This window comes from Girardinichthys multiradiatus, chromosome 15, assembly GCF_021462225.1.
Source record: "Girardinichthys multiradiatus isolate DD_20200921_A chromosome 15, DD_fGirMul_XY1, whole genome shotgun sequence".
Classification (NCBI taxonomy): Eukaryota; Metazoa; Chordata; class Actinopteri; order Cyprinodontiformes; family Goodeidae; genus Girardinichthys; species Girardinichthys multiradiatus.
The window spans coordinates 8118957-8138882 of NC_061808.1; the positions used below are offsets into that span (position 1 = coordinate 8118957).

The 19926-nt window shown below is 38.8% G+C and overlaps 1 protein-coding gene across 2 annotated transcripts; it reads right to left on the reverse strand.

Annotated features, from left to right (window-relative positions):
* Positions 1 to 977: 977 nt before the first annotated feature.
* tfap2b (transcription factor AP-2 beta) lies at positions 978 to 12095 on the reverse strand. 2 transcript variants are annotated; one of them, XM_047387140.1, is made up of 7 exons: positions 11980 to 12095; positions 9742 to 10203; positions 8363 to 8417; positions 7024 to 7243; positions 6753 to 6871; positions 6065 to 6206; positions 978 to 2024 (listed from the first exon to the last, which is right to left on the reverse strand). In XM_047387140.1, the coding sequence occupies exons 1-7, from the start codon at positions 12025 to 12027 to the stop codon at positions 1733 to 1735; spliced, it is 1338 nt and encodes a 445-aa protein (XP_047243096.1). In that variant the 5' UTR covers positions 12028 to 12095; the 3' UTR covers positions 978 to 1732. The 2 variants fall into 2 exon arrangements, with proteins under 2 accessions (XP_047243096.1, XP_047243097.1); XM_047387141.1 differs by lacking the exon at positions 11980 to 12095 and adding an exon at positions 10440 to 11068.
* Between the last annotated feature and the right edge of the window lie 7831 nt (positions 12096 to 19926).

The window sequence follows — 19926 nt, forward strand, 5'->3', positions numbered from 1 at the left end:
CCTAAATAAAGTCAAATGCAACAAATTGCCTTCAGAAGTCACCTAATTAGCAAAATAGTTTCTCTGCCCATAATAATCACGGTACAAATATAGTTGTTCTGTGAATGCCTCAAAGGTTTGTTTTATGTAGGGGTATCAAAGTAAAGGGGCTGAATTCAAATGCACGCCAGACGTCTTCTAAGTTTTACTTGTTTTCTTTTCACTTCACGATTATGAAAAAAACCCTGAAGTTTGTGGCATGCTTTTTGTTCAGCCCCTTTACTTTGATACCCCATTAACTCCGTCACCCATCAACCATTAAATTGTCTGGTTTGATGCAATTTTTTTTTTTCTGAGATTTTTTTGTAGTTTTTCTCATAAACCAGGAAAAATAGGAGTTCTACTTATATTGTCTGAGGAATAAAAATATAAATACGACTATAACATTTAGTTTGAAGTGTACTGGCATTGCGCTGGGCAAAAAACTATAAATATAAAAACCGTATATTAGATTTTCACATGAGTAAAGTTGCAGTCAGGCTAGTTAAGGGTATACTTCAAGCACGTTTGAATCCAAAAATACTAAGCATAGTTTGCAGGAAGTATACAGGATAAAGTAAAGGTTAGTTCAGTTTATTGACAATGCACAATGAAAAATCTAAATGCATTTGAAATGCATCAAAATAGGTTTCTTTTTCAATAGCCAACGTGTCATATTTTTGATGTTCCATAAGTGTAAAAAATATCCCTGCCACAGTACTAATAACTGTGTAATTGACAAATACGAACATATTAAGCCACATCTGTTTACGTATTAGCAAACAGTGAGAACTAATGATCAATTTGTCCCATTTCTTAGTGGGATATTTGAACCACTACCTGTATTACGTGCCAAAGGATGGGGGAAAGGGTAGCGCTATTAATAGGGATAACCAGATTCAACCTTGGTCAGACTCTGTCAGATGATCTTCCAGGAGGAAAGGCGAAGGCTGCACACCTCACATTATAAAACACATGGTTTATTATCAATATGATAGAAATGAAATCACTGGACAATTAGAAGCATTTCTACCCATCATCATCAGCACCATGACAACAGCTCTATAAGAACAGAAAAACACTGAACGAGTCCTGCCCTCTCCCTCCCCACTGGCTCACAAAGGTCAAATCACATATAAATAGGTCTACTCCAAAGTAGCTGGCGTACCTATTTAAACAATTTAAATAATTATAAATAATATTTACACACATAAATTAACGTCATCCCTCATCGTACTCTTGTTAAATAACCAGACAGGCCTGTTTCACAGATAGAATGCTGCAGCACAAAAAAGATCTCCAAACCCACAATGCTTTTTTTTTTCTGTGTGAAGACAAACAGAAGCACACACTCACTCACTCACACACTCAGGCATTTGAACACAGTGTCTTTTGCTGGCTGCTCACAGCATCTCAGTCTCACAGGATGCAGACGGGGGGAGCAAAATGGATGGAACACAGTAACCACCATGTCCTCGGGGGAATGAGAAGAACGTAACACAGATGAAAAATCCCTCCGCTCATTCAGACACTGGCCCACGGGTGTCTACCTCTGCTGTTTTCTCTATACCATGCCTTCCCTGTCCTCCACCTCAGCTTTGTGTGGCAGGGCAGTAGCAGCGATGTAAAAGCTAGAAGAAACTGTGTTACGGCTCTGTCAGCATGTCGGCCTTCCTCCTGCCTCTGCTTCGTCACTCCCCCTTCTGCGCCTGCTTCATTTTCGCTGTTTTTCCTCTTTGTCGCCGGCCTTGTTGCCAGCGTCCCCATGCCGGTTGTTGGACGGGTTGTTGAGAAACATCTTGTCGAGTCCTTTGAGAGCCTCAGTGAGGTAGTTCTGCAGGGCGGTGAGTGCGGCGCAGATGGCTGGCGAGCCGAAGCCGTGTGTTATGAAGGAAAAGTGGGAAAGGCAGCTCTGGATGCCAGGTTCTAGGATGGGTGTGGGTCTCGAGTTGCCCAGGGGAGTCCTGTCCTGGGCCAGCAGGTCCGTGAACTCCTTACACAGCTGTCTGCAGGGGAGAAGGCACAATAAGGTTTCAGGACGGATATCTGCTGTAGTGTTTCCTCAAAATGGCTTTTGCTGTCATCAGATCGACACTGCCTTAAACAGGAAGTTATACTTCTGCAGTGCACAAACTTTAATTGGTTTTATTGGGATTTTATGTGATGGACCAATACAAATTGTGGAGTGGAAGAAACATGATTGGAAAGGGAAAGGAAAATGATACATGTTTTTCATTTTTGTTTAAAAACATAAACGAAAACCATCTGAAAAGTGTGCAGTTTGTTCAGCTCCTTTCTTCTGATACCCCGAAATGAACAAAATGTGACTAATAAATGGCACAAACGTCTGTCTTTATTCATCTCAGCTCTTCTGGGACGGCCTCCGTGGTTTAAACAACTAGCATCAGGAAATTTTATTTAGGGGTATCAGAGTAAAAGGGACTGAATACAAATGCTTGCAACAGTTTTCAGAGTGGCATTTGTTTTTTTTTGCTTTGATCTATCACATGAAATTCCAATCAATTATTTGGAAATTTGTTGTAATGTGACAAAATGTGGAAAGGTTCAATGGGTTTAAATACTTTTGCAAGGCTCTATATGGGCCAAAAGTCTATTCATTGTTTCCTTGAAAATCTTAATGCCATGACTGACTCAAAACGTAGGATTCCTTAATTACTAATCAGGCAGAATGGGCAGCATCCTCCAGAGCCCAAGATTTCCTTCAGGCCCTGAAATGTTAGAACCCCATAATTTGATCTGAATGTGATTACTGTCGTTTTTGTGAGAGATTTGAATAATGCTGCATTTAACCCATTTCATCGCTGACTGGGGGGCTCAGGTTTCGGTTTTAAAAGGCAACAACCATTCCTGTTTGGGTTTGAGTTATGAAATCTTGTCAACCAAAAATCTATAGGTTTCTTTAATGTCACACGGAAATTTTGCAGAAATAAATAAAGATATTCCTGCTCAGAAAAGGCATTGAAACCAATGATTACAGAATCATAACGTTTAGATACATAGAGGCAAAATTTGCTAAATGAATTTGATGAACATTTTCAGGTATCCCTGAGCTTCTGAACTTTATAAACTCTGTAAGTTTTATTCAACAGGTTACTTTTAGATGCTGATATAAAGAGAATTATCATTCAAAGGTCCAACTTTACAAAGATCAGTCTCTCAAAGCAACATATATAGCATGTGGTTTGGTTTAGTTTCACAGATCACTGAACAATAAGCTTATTCCCATCCAGTTATATTAGTATTCAGAGCTGTCCTCTAGATCACAATGATGAATCTTTGATTTTTTTAGAGCTATTTCAGATCATCCAGTCATTGTCAGTTTTTACAGAGAAATATCTTGAAAATTGGACATTTACACTCTGCATGCCCTTTCCTCGTTTAGGTTAAACAAAGACATTGACACGTCAGGCTGTGTTAGCCCAGTTAATGAGCCCTAACATCATTTAGACATCATTTTAGACATCAACACATGTCTTCATGTGGATGTCCTTTCATGTCCTTTTCAACCACACTGACATGTTTGGTCCGAAGGCCAAGTCCTCTCTGTCTGTTTAAGCTAACTTTTCCCTGCCAGCCAAGTGTCCTGTAAGAATTTAAAACAATTTGCTGCTTTAAAATGTTTCTCAGTGACATGGGAGAAAGTCACTAATGAGAAAATGATGTCCCTGATGTTATTTGATTAAATTTAATTGAAAAAAGCTGTTGGACATAATAGACCATTTCTACTCAGATTACATGTTTAAAAATGCTTGTTTTGTTTCTACTGTGGATGAATGATTCTTTTTGTCCCATTTAGAGTAATGCATGAGTGAAATTACTAGAAAAAATACCACTATTAATAACAATAAAAAATACTTTCAGTCTTTAACTCCAGTGTTTTGCTCTGTAGATTTGTCTGTGAAAAACACAGTCATCTTGCATTTTATTTGGTCAAACTTTATTTAATAATTTTGATCTTTATATTTACCTTTTTTATTCTTTTGTCATTTTTCATGTAAACCTATTCATTAGGTTTTATTGCATATTTTCTTCACATTGGTTAACTTTAATATAATTTACTGTAGGAGCAACTGCCTGGACATCAGACTGCATTTGACAAGAAAACAATATATTTTACTAACTGGCAATGTATAACTTAATAAATTTGACTTTATTTTGTTGTAATGTAGATAGGATAGGACTATGTTTCTGGATCTGAAACTGATCACACCATTGGACTGTACTGGAATGAGTTGAACTCAGTTGAACGCAATTAGACCAAACTGGATTCTATTGCTTATAATTGTTTAAAAAACAGACTTCTTTTTCTTCTAAAGTGCCTTGACATTTGTTGTGAATTAGAGATACTTAAATATAACGATTAATAACTGAATTAAATGTCTCTGACTGAAGACAGAATTTCAAATTTGAATAATGGAAACCAGGAAAACACAGCTTTCCCAGTAGAAGGAAATTATCTAACATTACAAGGTGGGGCTCTCACTGATCTTCAATATATTATTTAAGTGTAATGGTAAAAGAGAATCACCTTTTCACTACATTCTTCTTATTACTTTTCACCAAAATCATTCGCTGGTTTAGGCCCACATTTAATATTTAGGAGAACTCCTTACCGTTGCAGGTTCAAGCCCAGACACACACACACACACAGACGCATTCAGGCTGGAGGTGGCCTAAGGGCAGAGCTAAATGAGTGACAGGCTGTGGAGGCCGAGCCCAGCTGGGGTTAGGGGAGTAAGAGAGGAGAAGTTGCCACCCCAGGCAACACTCACGGCTCTTGCTGTTGTTTTCTGACGACTTGAAACACTCCACTGCTAAATAATGAATTTCTAACAGGCAGCACCGACACACACTATTGGAACAGGTTTGAATCTGAGCATCAAACATCCACCACCAAACACCCACCGTGCATGCAGTTCTGCGCAAACACACACACCCATACACAAGCAGGCAGATGGTTTATCCAGTGCAAGCTTGCAGACAATGCTATTTATGCAAGCTAAAAATACAAGTAAGAGGCTTTGTTAGGTGATTTGAAGTTTTTAAATTCAGAAAACTCAAAAGAAAAAAAAACTAACATTGAGCTTTGGTTGATAGGAAAAATATCTATTATTTATCCAGTTTATAAATAATTTCTGCCATGATGCTATTGGAAAAAACACACCCATAAGCTAAAAGTAATCACCTGGTCCAAAACTGAATTCAAGAGTTTGAACAACAATAAAAAAAAACTTTCCCCAAAACAAATGAATATGTCACAAGGTCAAATACACACTAGAAACCTTTATTTCAGTATCAAAAAATGTGATAGGTTAAACTGCAGTACAGTTAAAACTGCTTAATTATATAGCAGCTAATGTAAGTGGATTCCTGTGCGCTCAGGCTACCTCACATCTAGTTTTTCTTTAATAAGGTCAAATCTAATAAAAACGTGAAAAAGCATTTTATCTTTAGTTTGCCTGATTTTAATGCAGACTTCCATTAAATTCCAAATTTAACTGCTGCAATTTTTAGAGTGGCATTTATCTCCATTATTACAAGTTTAATCCACATTGAGCTCAATAGGCTTTATTAGTGAGATCCTGCTTTTCAAATGTCACCTCTATGTTCACTGAAGAACTGGCTTTTTAAGAGATATGGAACATCTCCGTTTTGCACTTGCGGGGCTTTTGGGGTCAATGGAGGCCCCGTGCAGGAAATATCAGTGGATGTCATTTTAACTGCTAAATAATCCTGAACCAATAAATGCACTGTATAGGGCATAGCTTTTTGTACAATTAATATAAATGAGAAACCAAATGGACTTTTCTGAGCCCCCAAAATTATCATAATCTTACATTTTTGGTTTTAATTTTCTTCTGATTTTAACATAAATTATCCATTCAGCAACACACCATATTTAAATCTCGTGTAAAGGATACTCCCAGAGTTATACTGTAGGTAAGATTTATTCTGAGGAAATAAAAAACGCCAATTCTAAAGGTTAAGGTGGAGTAGAAATAATAGAATATTCTGTGGGACTAACTTTGTGGCCAGCAGCATGTTTTTCCGCGTGTGCAGCTCGTTGGGATCTGTGTGTTGCCGGTTCAGATACTCGCTCACAGCTTTCGTGGGAAACTCCGTCTCGCAGATGTAGCCGAAATCACGGGCCAGGTGCACCGCCTCGCCTGCAGGGAACAGTACACACAATTAATGTTAAACATTGAGCACATAAATAAGCAAACCAGACTAGTAGCTAAACACTAATATTTTTTACATTTTGATACATTGTCTGGAAAAACAGAAGAACTCCGCTTTATTAATCAGGTCGACGTGCCACATTTCCTGTTTTAAGCGATATATTTTTTTCTGAGCTCCTTGATCTGGTTGCATTACATTCAATAAGCAGGAGATCATATTTTAAAGTGAAAGTTCAAGCAAACAGTTTGATCTCTGTGAAAAATGCACAACTTCGCATGGCCAAGGTGTTGGCACACAAGCTCGCCTGATCATTGCAGTAAGAAGTCTTATTTATTATTAAGATTTGTTCATTCCCATGCAAATAGCAATGACAATGATTGTCATAACTTTTACAAGCTTCGAATTTCCTTAATTTTTTTCCGGGAGCATCTTAGGACATCCCGATAATTGGGCACTTCAAATCCAAATCCTTAAACATGGCTGACTTTTAATTGTTAGTAAGACAGTTTATTTTAGTGTTACATCGCAGTCACCTTCTACGAGAGATGTTAATAACGTGACATTGGCCGCTTTACGCCTCCCAGCAGGAAGATTCAATCCGATCTTCTCCAGTTTTTCTCTCAGGCATTTGCCACCGTTTTTAGACTTTGCTCTGGAGAAAAAAATGTTAAAAATTAGAAACTGTAGCAGAAGACTGAAAAATAGACTAATATTCGTAATATCTTATTTTAATCTTTTTATAGTGATTACAGCAAAATAATCTACGCTTCAAATAGTAAAAATGGCGTCATTTGTGCGTCCTACCTTCTCAGCACGCCTCCTAGCAGAGAGGCGTTGAGGCACTCAGGTGGAGACAGTCTCCTCTGCACCTCCCCTACGGTCACTTTATACTTGGAGGTGGAGCTGAGCAGCGACAGGCGGCCCGGAACCGAGCAGAACACCTCATTGATGTTGACGGTGACTCCGCCGATCAGGCCGTCCTTGCCGAGCATCAGAGAGCCCACGTTCTTGGGGGGCATCGGGACTGGAAGAAGAAGGTAAACAGGAATTAAACGTGTTACATGAACAGGGCACCTTCCCGGCCCGGTTATGAAGCTTTAAATCATTTTTCCAATAAAGCCACGCGCGCACTCAGGAGGCGCTCGTGGCCTAATGAAGTGCCCACGTGCCGGGCATTTGCTGTTATTTAATGTCGCGCGACATTCTCATTATAGTGTTATCGATTGTTGATTGGCTCGCGTTCTCAGATCGCATTAACCACCTCCTAGTCTCCTCTCCACGGCCAGTTTAGCTCCAACCACCACTGGAAGCTCCTCCATCCCGAGCGTTAATGGCGTAAAAAAAAAAAAAAAAAGAGAGAGACAAGCATCCAGCCAACCAAGCAGCCAACTGTCCTCCTGCATCCGTGCGTAAAGCAGGCCGGGGCGATGGGGCTTTTTTTCCTGATGGCTCCACGGGGGATAATACCGCAGATTAGCTCTAAACGAGCTCACGAGATCTCCGTGAGCGGTGCCATTTATTACATCAGCGGCTTAAATGCCCCGCGGGGAGCTCAGTCGCTCAGCATCCCGTAACTAAATCACCGCACATCATCGTGGCAGCCTGTCAGCAACACACTGCCTGCCAGTCAATATACCGGGGTCGTTAACTCGGCTCCAAACTGCTCACTCTGGACTCCCAGAACTGGGGGGACCTGGCCCCCAGGAGCCAAACATACAGTCACACTAATTCTGAGGCCACGTTACACACTTCTGTGGACATATCAGAAAGCTTCCAAATAAGAAGCATGCTTAAACATTTTATTTGTTACCCAAACCTAAAAACTCTTACTATAACTAACACAAAATAAAACAAAACAATCAATTAAAAACATAACAAATATGGTGCAACATATCACTGTGTTAATTAGGATTAGTCAGTTGAGCAAATATTGTAATTGTACAGTGTTGTTAATTACAGAATATAAAACCATATATATGTATAATTTCGTACTGAAATAAATTATTTTAATTATATAATAATAGTATACCTTGCATCGTTTTCAGACAGAAAAATACATCAAGATATCTGAATGTCTCTGCAACGTATATGTTGGTAATATTGGTAAACAAACGTGCGTGTATAAAAGATAAAGCGTGCGTACCTTTCTTAATTACAGATTGATCCAGGATATGGGTTCCGTTGGCGTCTTCAATGGCCTGTTAGAACCGAGATAAATACAAATCATTAAAGCCTGCGTCATGTAGAATTACTCACGATTTAATAAGCACGCATTTAAACCTCTGCTTAACTCGTTCACACACAACGAGAGGAGGAAAACAACCCAACATTCGCACAGAATGGAAGAATGTCTCCGAGTAGTCTGAATTCAGACCAAAGTTATGATGTGGTGATTCATTAGGAGTACCTGCAAGAAATGATTACCAGAGTTTTCAAACCTGATTCAAACATGCTACTCGTTTCACTTAACTGCGTTCAGTGAGGTATTGTTCTAAAATATAGCAGCGGTCTTAGAAACAGGATAAAGAAATGAAAGAATAAACGCTTGGAAACGATGTTACACTGGGCTAATAAATGCATTGCATGAATGCATGAAAGAAATAAGGTTTTATTGGGGGTTAAATGACAATGAGCTCATGATGGCTTCGCCCTGAGGGGAAACGAGAGGAGAAAGGACAGACTTCTGCACAGCTGATCATAAAACCAATTTCCTACAATAACTTATCAAACAGATCAAAATAAAATGAAAATAACATACAATAAAACCGTAAATAAATCAAATAACAAATAAAATTCAAGTAATGACTTATTTTTTCTACAAATGAACGTTGGTTAGAAAAGAAGCAGCTGGTGTTAAAGCACAACTTTATGCCTCCTAGTTTGATGACATTCTTGTTTTTTCATCTTTAATGTCACTGTCTTAATAGTATACTTTTTATGTTTTTAATGTATTTGAGGACCGGTTATTAAATAATTATACATTCGGTGAATTTAGAAAAAAAAATCACATCAGTTAGTTTTGAGTCCTGCGCACTAATTTTACGCACATATCCGGTTCTTTCCATGTGGCAGGATCCAACCCGAGCATGATTCATATTTGCTGCGGGCCTTTTCCGGGTCAGGCTACAGCTGAACGTCCAGCCCTGAGGGAGCTGCTCTCTTTTTATTCACCTTAACCCTTAAAGATGCACGAAATATGTTGAGCTAAAGAACAAAAACTGCCAGAAATAATAGGCTCGTCTTGGTTTTGATGTTATTCAGTAGTTTGTAATTGGTTGTTTAAATATAAGTGTAATTTTATTCCAAACATGTCCGAAAATGTGTGTGGTTAAAATTAGCTATCCTTATTTATAAAGATTTCATCTGATGAAAAAAAAAAAGAGAAAATAACAGATTCCAAAATAACGAATGGACATGAAGACGGTTCTGGTAGGAAGGTTTTTAAGAGTCAAAGATACAAAAATATCTCTAACCTAAAACAGAGAAATGTGCAGTTCAGGTTGTGTCAATTTGAGCACTCACCTGAACATCCTCCATGCCGTGAAGACCGTGCAGCAGTCCGTCTCCCATCCCGGGTTCCAATCCCGGATGAGCGGAGTGCAGCAGCACGTCAGGCCGCCGCACGCCACCGTAATCCCGCCGTGGGTCCAATCCGGAGAGTTGAGGCAGAGAGGCCCGAGGCTGCGCCAGCAGAGCCGAGCTCTCCATCCGGTCCCCGGCGGCGTCCTGCCGCTGGCGCGCACCCCATGCGCCCTGCTGGCTCTGATGGAGCGAGTTCAGGGAGTACGGGTCGCTTACGTGGGAGTACGGATCCTGGCTCTGGTAGTGAGCGAGTGGCTGGTACGGCGGAGGGAAGTATGGAGGCTGGAAGTCCGAGGAAGGGGCATGAGACAGCGGCGGCGCGGTGGAGTAGGGTCCGGCGTGCGACACCGAACCCAGTTGGGACAGGCGCGAACTGTGGCTTGAGACGCCGTCATGCCGGTCCTTTACCAGCGTGCATAAAACCAGCAAAAAATAAAAATATTAACTGCTTTGTTAGAGGAACCATATTCAGAAGAAACAAAATATAATCTTAAAACATGTATCATATTGCATTTGAATAACGGCCACTGACACACCTGGAGTAAAACACATAAATGCCTGAAGCAGAACTGTTACAACCTACTTTTCAAACCTTCCAGCAACATCTACTGAAACATATAGTCTGGAAGAAAACTCACCCCAGTGGAGTAGGAATGAACTAACATCTGTAAAGTGTGCTGGTAACCGCAGCGAGCTCAGAGTGAAATAACAGCACGAAACAGGACGTGTTCGGTCCGAGACAGACAAACAAACTCATTCCAGGTCAAAGAAGAAGCCTCTGTGTGTCTGCAGGCAGGCCTGGTCTATAACTCCATGCAGAACCCTCCTGCGCCCGGAGCTGCCGCCGCTCTGAGTGACTGTGTGCACCGCGCTCCCGCCTCTACCCCCGGTGCACGGTGTAATTGTTATTCATGACTGAGACTTACAGGAATATTAATGCGCGCCGTGGCAGGGGACTGGCGACACATGGAGCGTGAAACCGTCCGCGCAGCCGTGAGTGACGTTGAAATTCCGTGGAGAGCCGAAAGGATACAGAAAAGAGGAGTCGCTTTCGGAGGAGAAAGTGAGGAATTCCCCTCGGACTAAAGGCATTTCGCGGACAAAATCTGACCCAGTAAAGCGCATCTTCTTGCATGAGGGAGACATTATGGCGCAAATATCTTCTGCGCAAAGAGATTGGCACACTAGTAAAAGTCAGATGTGTTTTAACCAACCTCTTTTACTCTATTTTAGGTTTCATTCATGTAATCCATATCAAACATAAAAGTAAATGTCTATAAATCTAAAGCTGAGATCCAGCAGCAGTTTTTTTTTTTTTTTTTTTTGCCTTGTTAAACCCGGCATCCAGCGTGGCGCGAGAGGGGATCGGATGAATGATGTCACGAGTTTAAAGATGCGATTAAACTTAACATTGAAGGCTTCGCGGTCGCTCTTTGCCCTTTTTGGATGACTTGTTTAACAACATTCCGTCCTCCCCTCCCCTCCGCACCGTGGGAGAAAAGCCATGTGCTGCACAAGACAAGGGCTTCCCACCAGGCTCGAGGCAGCCGTGGGGCCTCGTGCGCTTTGTGCTCGAGCCCATTCAGCGCGGCGCAATTCTCCTCCTTCCATCTCCATCCCCACTGCTTTATGTCACCATTTTTTAAAACAAATTATTGCTTTGGGATGACAGCCAAAATGTCTGCATGCGCTTAACGCACTTCAAATGATCTCTTCTTTTCAAACAGAATTCCAAATCTTTTTTAGTATTTATAAATTCTTGCGATAATTTAGGCTTTTCAGCAACACTTTTAGTTATACAAAAGTCTTGAATTATAGTCTGAGTAAAAAAATAAATACATTTCTGGTTATAAATCAGTGATTCGCTCAAAAAGCTTTCAGTTGCACTTTTTTGTTTGGAAAGTGGAGAAAATAGACGCTAAAGATATTGTCAACTACATCCTCTTAGAAACAAAAAAGCAAATATAACCACACATAAAAACATTATGAGCACTTTAAATATTTCAAACAACTGATTTCAGCGCAAATTTCTCACTTTCTAATTTTACAGCATAAAATAAATCCCACGTAGGCCTAAAGCCTTGCAGAAAACACTTAGCTGAACAATGTCTAACGTTTTTCTAATTAATCCGCTAAATTTATCTGCCGATGTCGCAAACAGCTGGATGGCCAAGTTACCTCATAAATATCTTCATACTTGACATTCTCAACTAGTTTCCACAGCATGGTCGCTTCTCCGGTGTCGGTAAACCGAATGCAGCCAAGTGAGGCAGGGACGTCTCAACTCTCTTTCTCTCTCCTCCCTCCCTCCTTCCCTCCCTCGCTCCCCTCCCCTCTCATCTCCTCTCCTCTTCCTCCCTCCGCCCTCTGTAATAATGTCAGGCAGCCAGGCAGGCTTTGTGAATGGGGAACCCCCGGAAGGACTTCAGCGCCGTGAGACGGAGCTACAGGGCGTTGTGACAGCAGCAGGGTGCGCTTGTGGTGAGCAGCGAATAAATGCAGAGGATGCATGTTTTATTTAGCGTGGATGTCTGGGATGCGACGTGCGATGCCAATGCAGGGATCGATGAAAACCTTTCTGTTTGCTTTCCAAGGACGTGTAAAAATTGTAAAAATTATAACTTAAACACAATAGATCAATTGCAGATTTTCTTCTGAGAAACTTTGATTGAAATTACGGAATAATTCATTAAATAATTTCTCCCTCCAGAACACTGGCACATTTAAAGTTATTGTTGATATTTGTCTTATTATCTCGAAAATAGCCTCTCGGTAATAGAGTGCTGTGAAAATGTATTTCCACCCTTACAGATTTCTTTGGTTTTTGCTTGTACTGCTAAGATGCTTCAGATCATGAAACTATTATTTTTTTTATATCAGCCATTAATAACTTCAGTAAAAAATCATTGCTATGGAATAATATTGCCCCACTCTTCCTTGCAGAAGTGTCTTAAATTTCCCCCAGAGGAGGGTTTTTGAGCATGGACAGCACCACAATTAGATTTAAGTCAAAACTTTGACTAGGCCCTTACAAAACAATTAATTTATTATTTATGTGTTATTTAGCATGAACTTGCTGATGTGCTTTGGATCATCATCACTGCGTTTGACCACTATATGAATGTTCTTTTTCTGAAATGCTGTTTTACTCCACATGACCATTTGTCTCATCTCTTGGGGATCATCAAGACTTTTCTGGAGACTGTGAGACAGGCATTTGTGTTCTTTTTGGTCAGCAGTGTTCTCACCTTGGAACTCTGACATGGATGCCTTCGTTCCTATTGCCTTTGTTGTTGTCGAGGGGTGATGTGAGATCTTTTTGCCTACTTCTAGTTGTCTGATAATTTTGACAATATTTCTTGATTCCACAGGTCTGTCAGTATTCAGGCCTGGGTGTGGCTGGTAAAATTGAACCCCATCTTTAATTACTATTTACTTTCAATTTAACTTTTTCACATTGGACCTGGTAGGTTTGGATAGCCTTTTGCCTTTATTAAATAAAATCATCATTTGAAAACTGGAATTTTACCTTAGCTATCTTTGTGTGAAATTAAAATGTTTGATGATTTGAAACATGTAAATATAACAAAAACAGAAGAAATCTGTAAGAGGAAAATGCTTTTTTATGGATCTGTAGGAGTTTAATATAGAAAAAACCTATTGGTTGTATTGGGTTCAGAAGAACTCTGCTGTCATTGGGTTAGTTAATTCTACTGCAGAAAAGTAGAGGTTAAATGATGCATAAACAGAATTTCTAGAGGTCCCTTTCACAATGTCCATGCTGGGCCATTTTTCCATTTCCATTTAACTTGTTTTACAAGCACCTAGTGCCCCAACAATAAACCAAATTGATTATGTAAAATGTCACATTATTAAACAAATAACATTTGGGACAAAACCTTATGTTAAAAACAGTTTTTGTTTATTTCTTTCCTAAATTTTATTTCTGTAGTGATATAAGGCTTTCCAGAGCTTGGAAGATGAAGATGTTCTTCATCCCTACCTTGTTATTTAGGTAAATAGTGAATTTAGTTAGCATAATCAGAGCACATTTTTAATTATTATGTTTCTAAAACTTCATGGTTTGTGAAATGTGAAGTGGCTAAGTTGGTAAGAATAGATGCAGTTGCACATACATGAGCAGAAGGATCACCATTTGCATATTCTGCCCGGTTAAACACGTCTATTCTCCAGTATAACATTTTTTATTTGTTTTGAAATGGAGAAAGTCTTCTGATGTAAATAACTTGTTGCTGATTAGGGTTCAGATGAAATGAATGATTCAATATTATTAAATATGTCTTTAACTTAAGTTAAGAGGTTAAGATAAACTTCTTTAAACTGTGTGAGCAGCTAAGAAAACACAGTACCAGATTCAAACAAGGAATAAATGAATGAGTATTCCCTTCATTACTATCTCCTTGTGTTAGCTTTGTCAAATTACTGTTTAAATTAAATTAAAAAACTGAATGAAAATGTTTAAACTTATACTGCCATACCAAGTGCTATTTATTGAATACATTATAGGATTTATGGCTGTTTAAAAGGAGCCAAATCATATGGATCTGTTTCTTTTAAAGAATTATATTACTGTTTTTGCCACCAGAAATTGCATCCTGATGCTGCTGCGTTTTCTTTGGCTCAGATGAGTCATGGTGTCTTTTTGAACCTCCAGCCATTCACTTCAAATGAAGGGTGTCTTGCTGTCCTTTTTAGACCGCTGCGTATTAGACACTCATGTGAAGGCAGTGTGGACGACTCAGATGACGTCACGTGATATTTGCATATCACTGCACAAGTACTCTGCTTTGTTTCTCCTCTTGTGCCAGTTCTCTGTCCCCCTTAAAGGAGTAGCAAAGGAGGAGTTCGTTCATGCACCTATTTGAAATACAGCAATAAATAAATAAGCAAAAGCAGCTTACAACTGTGACTTGGTTCTCCATGTTCATGTAAAAGAGCCAGGCAACAACATGTGATGTAGTATGGAGTTTACATGTTCCAGGGGTTCTCCTCAGAGGGTTTTTTCTTCCCACAGCCAAAAACATGTCTGTAAGGTTAACTGGTTCCTCTAAATTAAGTGTGTGTGTCATTGTGTTGCCCTGTGATGGGCTGGTGACCTGTCCAGAGCCAGTGACTGATAGACCAAGCCCCACTTCCCCTGCAAATGTAAGCAGGTATAAATAATGGAAGCATATATATTACAGTAAACTTTTTTCTTTTTTTTTTTATCGTGTGAAAATCCACAGAGGAACACTGGAATAGTACAGTCCTGCTACTGCAAGTCCCAGAGGATTTGCCAAAGTGTGTGCAAGTTGCTCCCTCTAGTGGTAATAAATAATATGTGCAAGTACTACAATTGCCAAAAAAAAAGGGCCATTGTAGTAAATCTGTTGTAATCTGCCGTAATTTCTGACTCAAGGTTTTAAATTTGAATTAAACTTATGAATGCAAAGGTTGTTAAAATGTAAAGTTTTAATTTTAATTTTACAGAGATAAAAGGAGACTTTTCAGTTGTTGGGTTGATTTGACTTTTATACATCATTTTATTCAAGATGAGTGGATGGTCAATATGTATCAGATATGTTTTAAAAACCTCTTTTAATTTAAATCATGCTCTTGTTTTCTCCACTAAAGAGCTTTGCATCTCCAGTTGTTGCCTTATGGGAGGAGTTAGATTTGTTAAAGACATTTTGTCCAAGTCTGATTACTACCAGCAATCTTCTTTGGTACTGGGCATGTGATAGGACATTCTTTGATGTTTAATGCTCAAAAATACATGAAACGAAAGAAAAACAAAACTAAGGATACAAAGCATGAATGTTTAAGAAGCACTGCTGTTCCCATGTTTTCTGCAATGACCCGCTGCCAAAGATATCCCCATCCTCTTCTTCGTGTCTCTCTCTCTCTCTCTCTCACACACACACACACACACACACATGGCGGGACATATGACTGTCAGCAGTAGCAGATGTCCTGACAGTCTGGAAGTCTGGAGGCATAGTTGTGGTGCTTGTCCTGAAGGGCCTTGACACACGATGTATCAGCATACATTACACACATGCCACACTGATAATCAGAATCTCATTTTAACAAATGAGCCAGTTTTGCTTCCTTTGGCATCTCAGTATCAAAGGCAGCTTTGTTTGCTGTGATTCTCATTTTCTAACCTTTAAATTATCTCAAGGTTACTGTACCAATAAGCTCTTTACACCCTTTCTGCATGAAGCTACATGTAGAATTATATTCAGTGGTATTTGCATAAAAAAAACACATAATTAGTAAAAAAAAAAACCAAAATCTTAATACATTGTGGTGATGTTTAGAGGGGTTTAATTACGACATTTAGACAAAAGCAATGGTCTGAATATATCTTCAGAACAATTTCTTGGTACAAATTTCTTGTTATGTTTTGTAATGTAGAATGAAAAAAGATTAAATTTTATCAGTTTGAAGTTAGGAGAAGCTACAACACCTGCATCATCTATACATTTTTTAATAATTAGTCAGGAAATGGTTGATTTTAGCACAATTTGTACTTGTTTATATTCTATTCTGTAATTTCAAATGTAACTTTGTAAGAGTTAGTCAAAGAATTACAAAGACAAATTTGAATCAGCAGTTTGGTATATTGACCGCTAGATGGCAATAACACACCACACAAAGGAGTCTACAAAGCTGACAATGTGGATATATGGACTCTTGCTCTTTCTATTTCTATCACTGTCAAAGAATATTTTAATGGTCTTCACTGCTGCCACAGTTATTTTCAAATATTTTTGTATAAAAAGATACAAAATCAGAATCTTCACAATTTTAATGACAGCTTTTATAGAATTGGAGTAAATGTTTCTTGTCAATCAAGATATAACTGCTAAATACATGACATAATAACTGCTCTAACATCTGAGCTCTGACAAATATTAATTCCCTTCATTATCAACAAAGCTGAAGCTGCTGCAACACCTCTATTTGGATACTTGCAGGTTTTAAATGCAATACAAAAGCCCTTGAAGTGTGAGTATGAGATGGCAGGGTGTGACAAGGACAGTTAGGATGGCAGCAGAAAAGAGAAAAACTGCCTTGAATGTTCTTGGGACCGAATGGGATCAGGACAGAGGAGGAAGAGGGTTTTAGCAGAGAGAAGCTGAGGGAAGATGAGTAGGAGGAGGGGGAGCAACAGGGTTATAGCTTCAGAGGAGAGAGATGGGGCTTTAGAAGTCAGCAGAGTTTGGTGTTCGTGACTGTGGGGCTCAGTCAGCGGGAGTTATAGTCCCTTTGAGACCTCCGACTGTTTCATTCACCTCCATATAAATGGCTCTACCTTGACATGGATTTTGGAGTTGAAAATGTATATTTTTAGTATGTGCTTAGCATGGTAAACCATCCTGAATGAAAATGCAGTGAAAAATCTGGTTAGTAGTCAGTGTATTATTTCATTAAATTTCCAATAACTAATAATAAAAGGTGAATAATGGTGAAAGTAAAAGTTGTTTCCTGATATTTTATGTGGTCATAAATAAGCGCTGCATATTAATGCGATCAATAGTCTGGTTGCACCATCACATTATGCACCTCGTTTGTCAAACTTGCAAATTAATTCTATCCTCCTCAGTTTAAGGTAGAAGTTTATCGATTTAATTCTCCAATTAAATTTGACTCCAGTTATTTTTTATTCTGAGTCTGTCATTTGCACAACATTTTTGGACTCCATGTACAGTGCCTTGCAAAAGTATTCACACCCTAGCAAAAATTTTTTTACATTTTGTTACGCTGCAACCACTAATATCACTGTACGTTATAGGCCAACTCAAACCAGCACGTGTCCGTCCGTCCGTCTGTCCGTCCGTCCGTCCGTCCATCCGTCTGTCCGTCCGTCCGTCCGTCCATCCGTCCGTCTGTCCGTCCATCCGTCCATCCATTTTATGTGGTCCAGAGGTGGGGAACACCCTGGACAAGTCTCTAGTCCCTTCAAGTGCAATATTATACACAGTTTTCTGAATTTTGTTTTTAAAATTACTTAAGAGTATGGCATGAATCATCTGGGCTTAGTCCATGCCTTTTAGAACCATCTTTTCTTGCAATTACAGCTGCAAGAAAAGTTTTTCTATTTCTCTTCCAGCTTCTACATCTAGAAACTGAAGTTTTTACCTGTTTGCAAAATAGCTCAAGCTCAGTTGGACTGGACAGAAAGGGTGTGAAGCAGATTTTTGTGTGTTGCGCCTTGTTCTGAACTGGATTTAAGTTTGAATGTTGATTGGACCATTCTTAAACATAAATATGACTTGACCTAAACCATTTCATGTTTTACTGTGGATCTTCATCTTGCTGGAAGACAGGCCATCATCTTTTCATCCTATGATGCTCCCGCCAGCATGTTTTTTTCAGGGTTATGTGCAATGTTAGTTTTCAGCCACACAGTGGGTTTGTATTTGGGCCAACAATGTTTGGTCACATCTGCCCAGAACATCGTCTTCCACAGATTTGCTGTGACCCCTTGTGCAAGATTCAAATGGGACATCTGATGGCTTTCTTCCAACAATGTCTTTCTTTTTGCCACACTTCCATAAAGGCCCAAAATGGATTTTGATTTATTTATTGACACCCACACCCTCTACTAAGAAGCTGCATCCATCAAAGGAGAGTTTTGCTGATCATTCTCTTAATTCTTCATTTGTTTGACATACTTTGGTGTGAGTATATTTTATAATAAATCTTTAAAACCATTTGCTAATGCGATTGACATTCAGTTACCAAATATTTACTATGCAAAATAAATCAGGGGTTCTACAGTTTGGATAAGCATATGGAGAAAAGAAAACTGAGTCTAGAAAAATATTTGTTTTCAGATATTTTCTTTATCCCTCAAACTAAAAGCTAAAAATCAGATTTTCTGAAAACGAAAACAATGATTCACATTAAAATTAAATCCTTTATCTTTGATTAGTCTCATCACACATTTTGAGTTATTGACACAGAATCCACAGTTAAAAAATATACATTTGAATGCCTTTTTGTTCTCTCTTTAGATGCCAAACAATGTATATTTCTAGAGTATTTTCAAACAAAAGTAGATATCAACGATGGCAAACTGAGTTTCTATTTAGCGTATTCCAGTCCAGAACTGACAAGTCTAAATGTTAGCTATAGGTCTTGAAATAGAGCTGTTCTAAGTTGGTAAAGATGCCCAAAGAGTAGTCACATAGCCCTTTAAATCTCTCTGGGATATAAAGCATCAACATTGAGTGGTTTCTTGATTTGTAGAATTTAAGTAAAATGAATCCAGAATAATAGAAAAAGTGCTGGAAAATCCAGAAATTTACATCCGGAAAGAATTGAAAATTCGAGATGGAGATCTTGTTAGAACCCTAAAAATTCTCTTAATCAAATGCAAATCAAGTATCATATTCAAGCTCTTTTGAATTTTATTAACCCTAAAAGCAAGTAATGTTTGGGCTCAGTGAGATTTTCCATGAAGTCTGTGACATTCCCAATCAAACAAACTGACCCGTTTTGACAAATACATCGAACATATTTGTGCGGGCACATGGGCAGGTAGTAAAACTGCTCATATTGTCTATTGAAGGGATAATTTGCAATCAAGGTGTGTTAACGGTTTATGCCCTGCAGTCATGAAAGAAGCTCTGCTGACTGATCCTGTAAGTGCAGCACGGAAACACCCTGCAGGAACATTACAAAATGGCAGCTGTCAGGAAACATCATTTAGTTTTTAAATCAGTGAACAACAAGATAATGTTTTTGGATTTTTATTATAGAATTTAAAATTATATTTTGCATCTTGTGAAATAGAAACTGTAAAAATTTCCACAATGCAGGTCTTTTAAAATTTGTTTTTAGATATCACATTTTGTCTTATCGATCATCCAATGTGGAATGAAATCAGTAAATTCTCATGTTTGAAAATAATGTTTGGGAAAAATGTTTGACATTTAGGTTAAGAATTTAAGTTAGTACTCAGATTTGACAGTAAAATTATGTCCTGACTGGTACCCCAGTACCACGTTTTTACAAAAAATATTTTGCTAAATAATTTTGTATATTCTTGCAAAAAAAAGCTGGTGCTTAAGGCATTGCTAAAGATTTAGAGGCAATTTTGGTCTTAAACTA

What these genes read in the sequence shown, in the direction of transcription:
- tfap2b (XM_047387140.1), bottom strand. Translation starts at nt 12,027, where the DNA reads ATGCTGTGGAAACTAGTTGAGAATGTCAAGTATGAAGATATTTATGAG. An exon ending in TCAATCTGTAATTAAGAAAG is followed by an intron (nt 7,244 to 8,362) that starts GTACGCACGCTT and finishes TTCTTCTTCCAG; the next exon opens with TCCCGATGCCCCCCAAGAAC. An exon ending in ATTAACATCTCTCGTAGAAG is followed by an intron (nt 6,207 to 6,752) that starts GTGACTGCGATG and finishes TGTTCCCTGCAG; the next exon opens with GCGAGGCGGTGCACCTGGCC.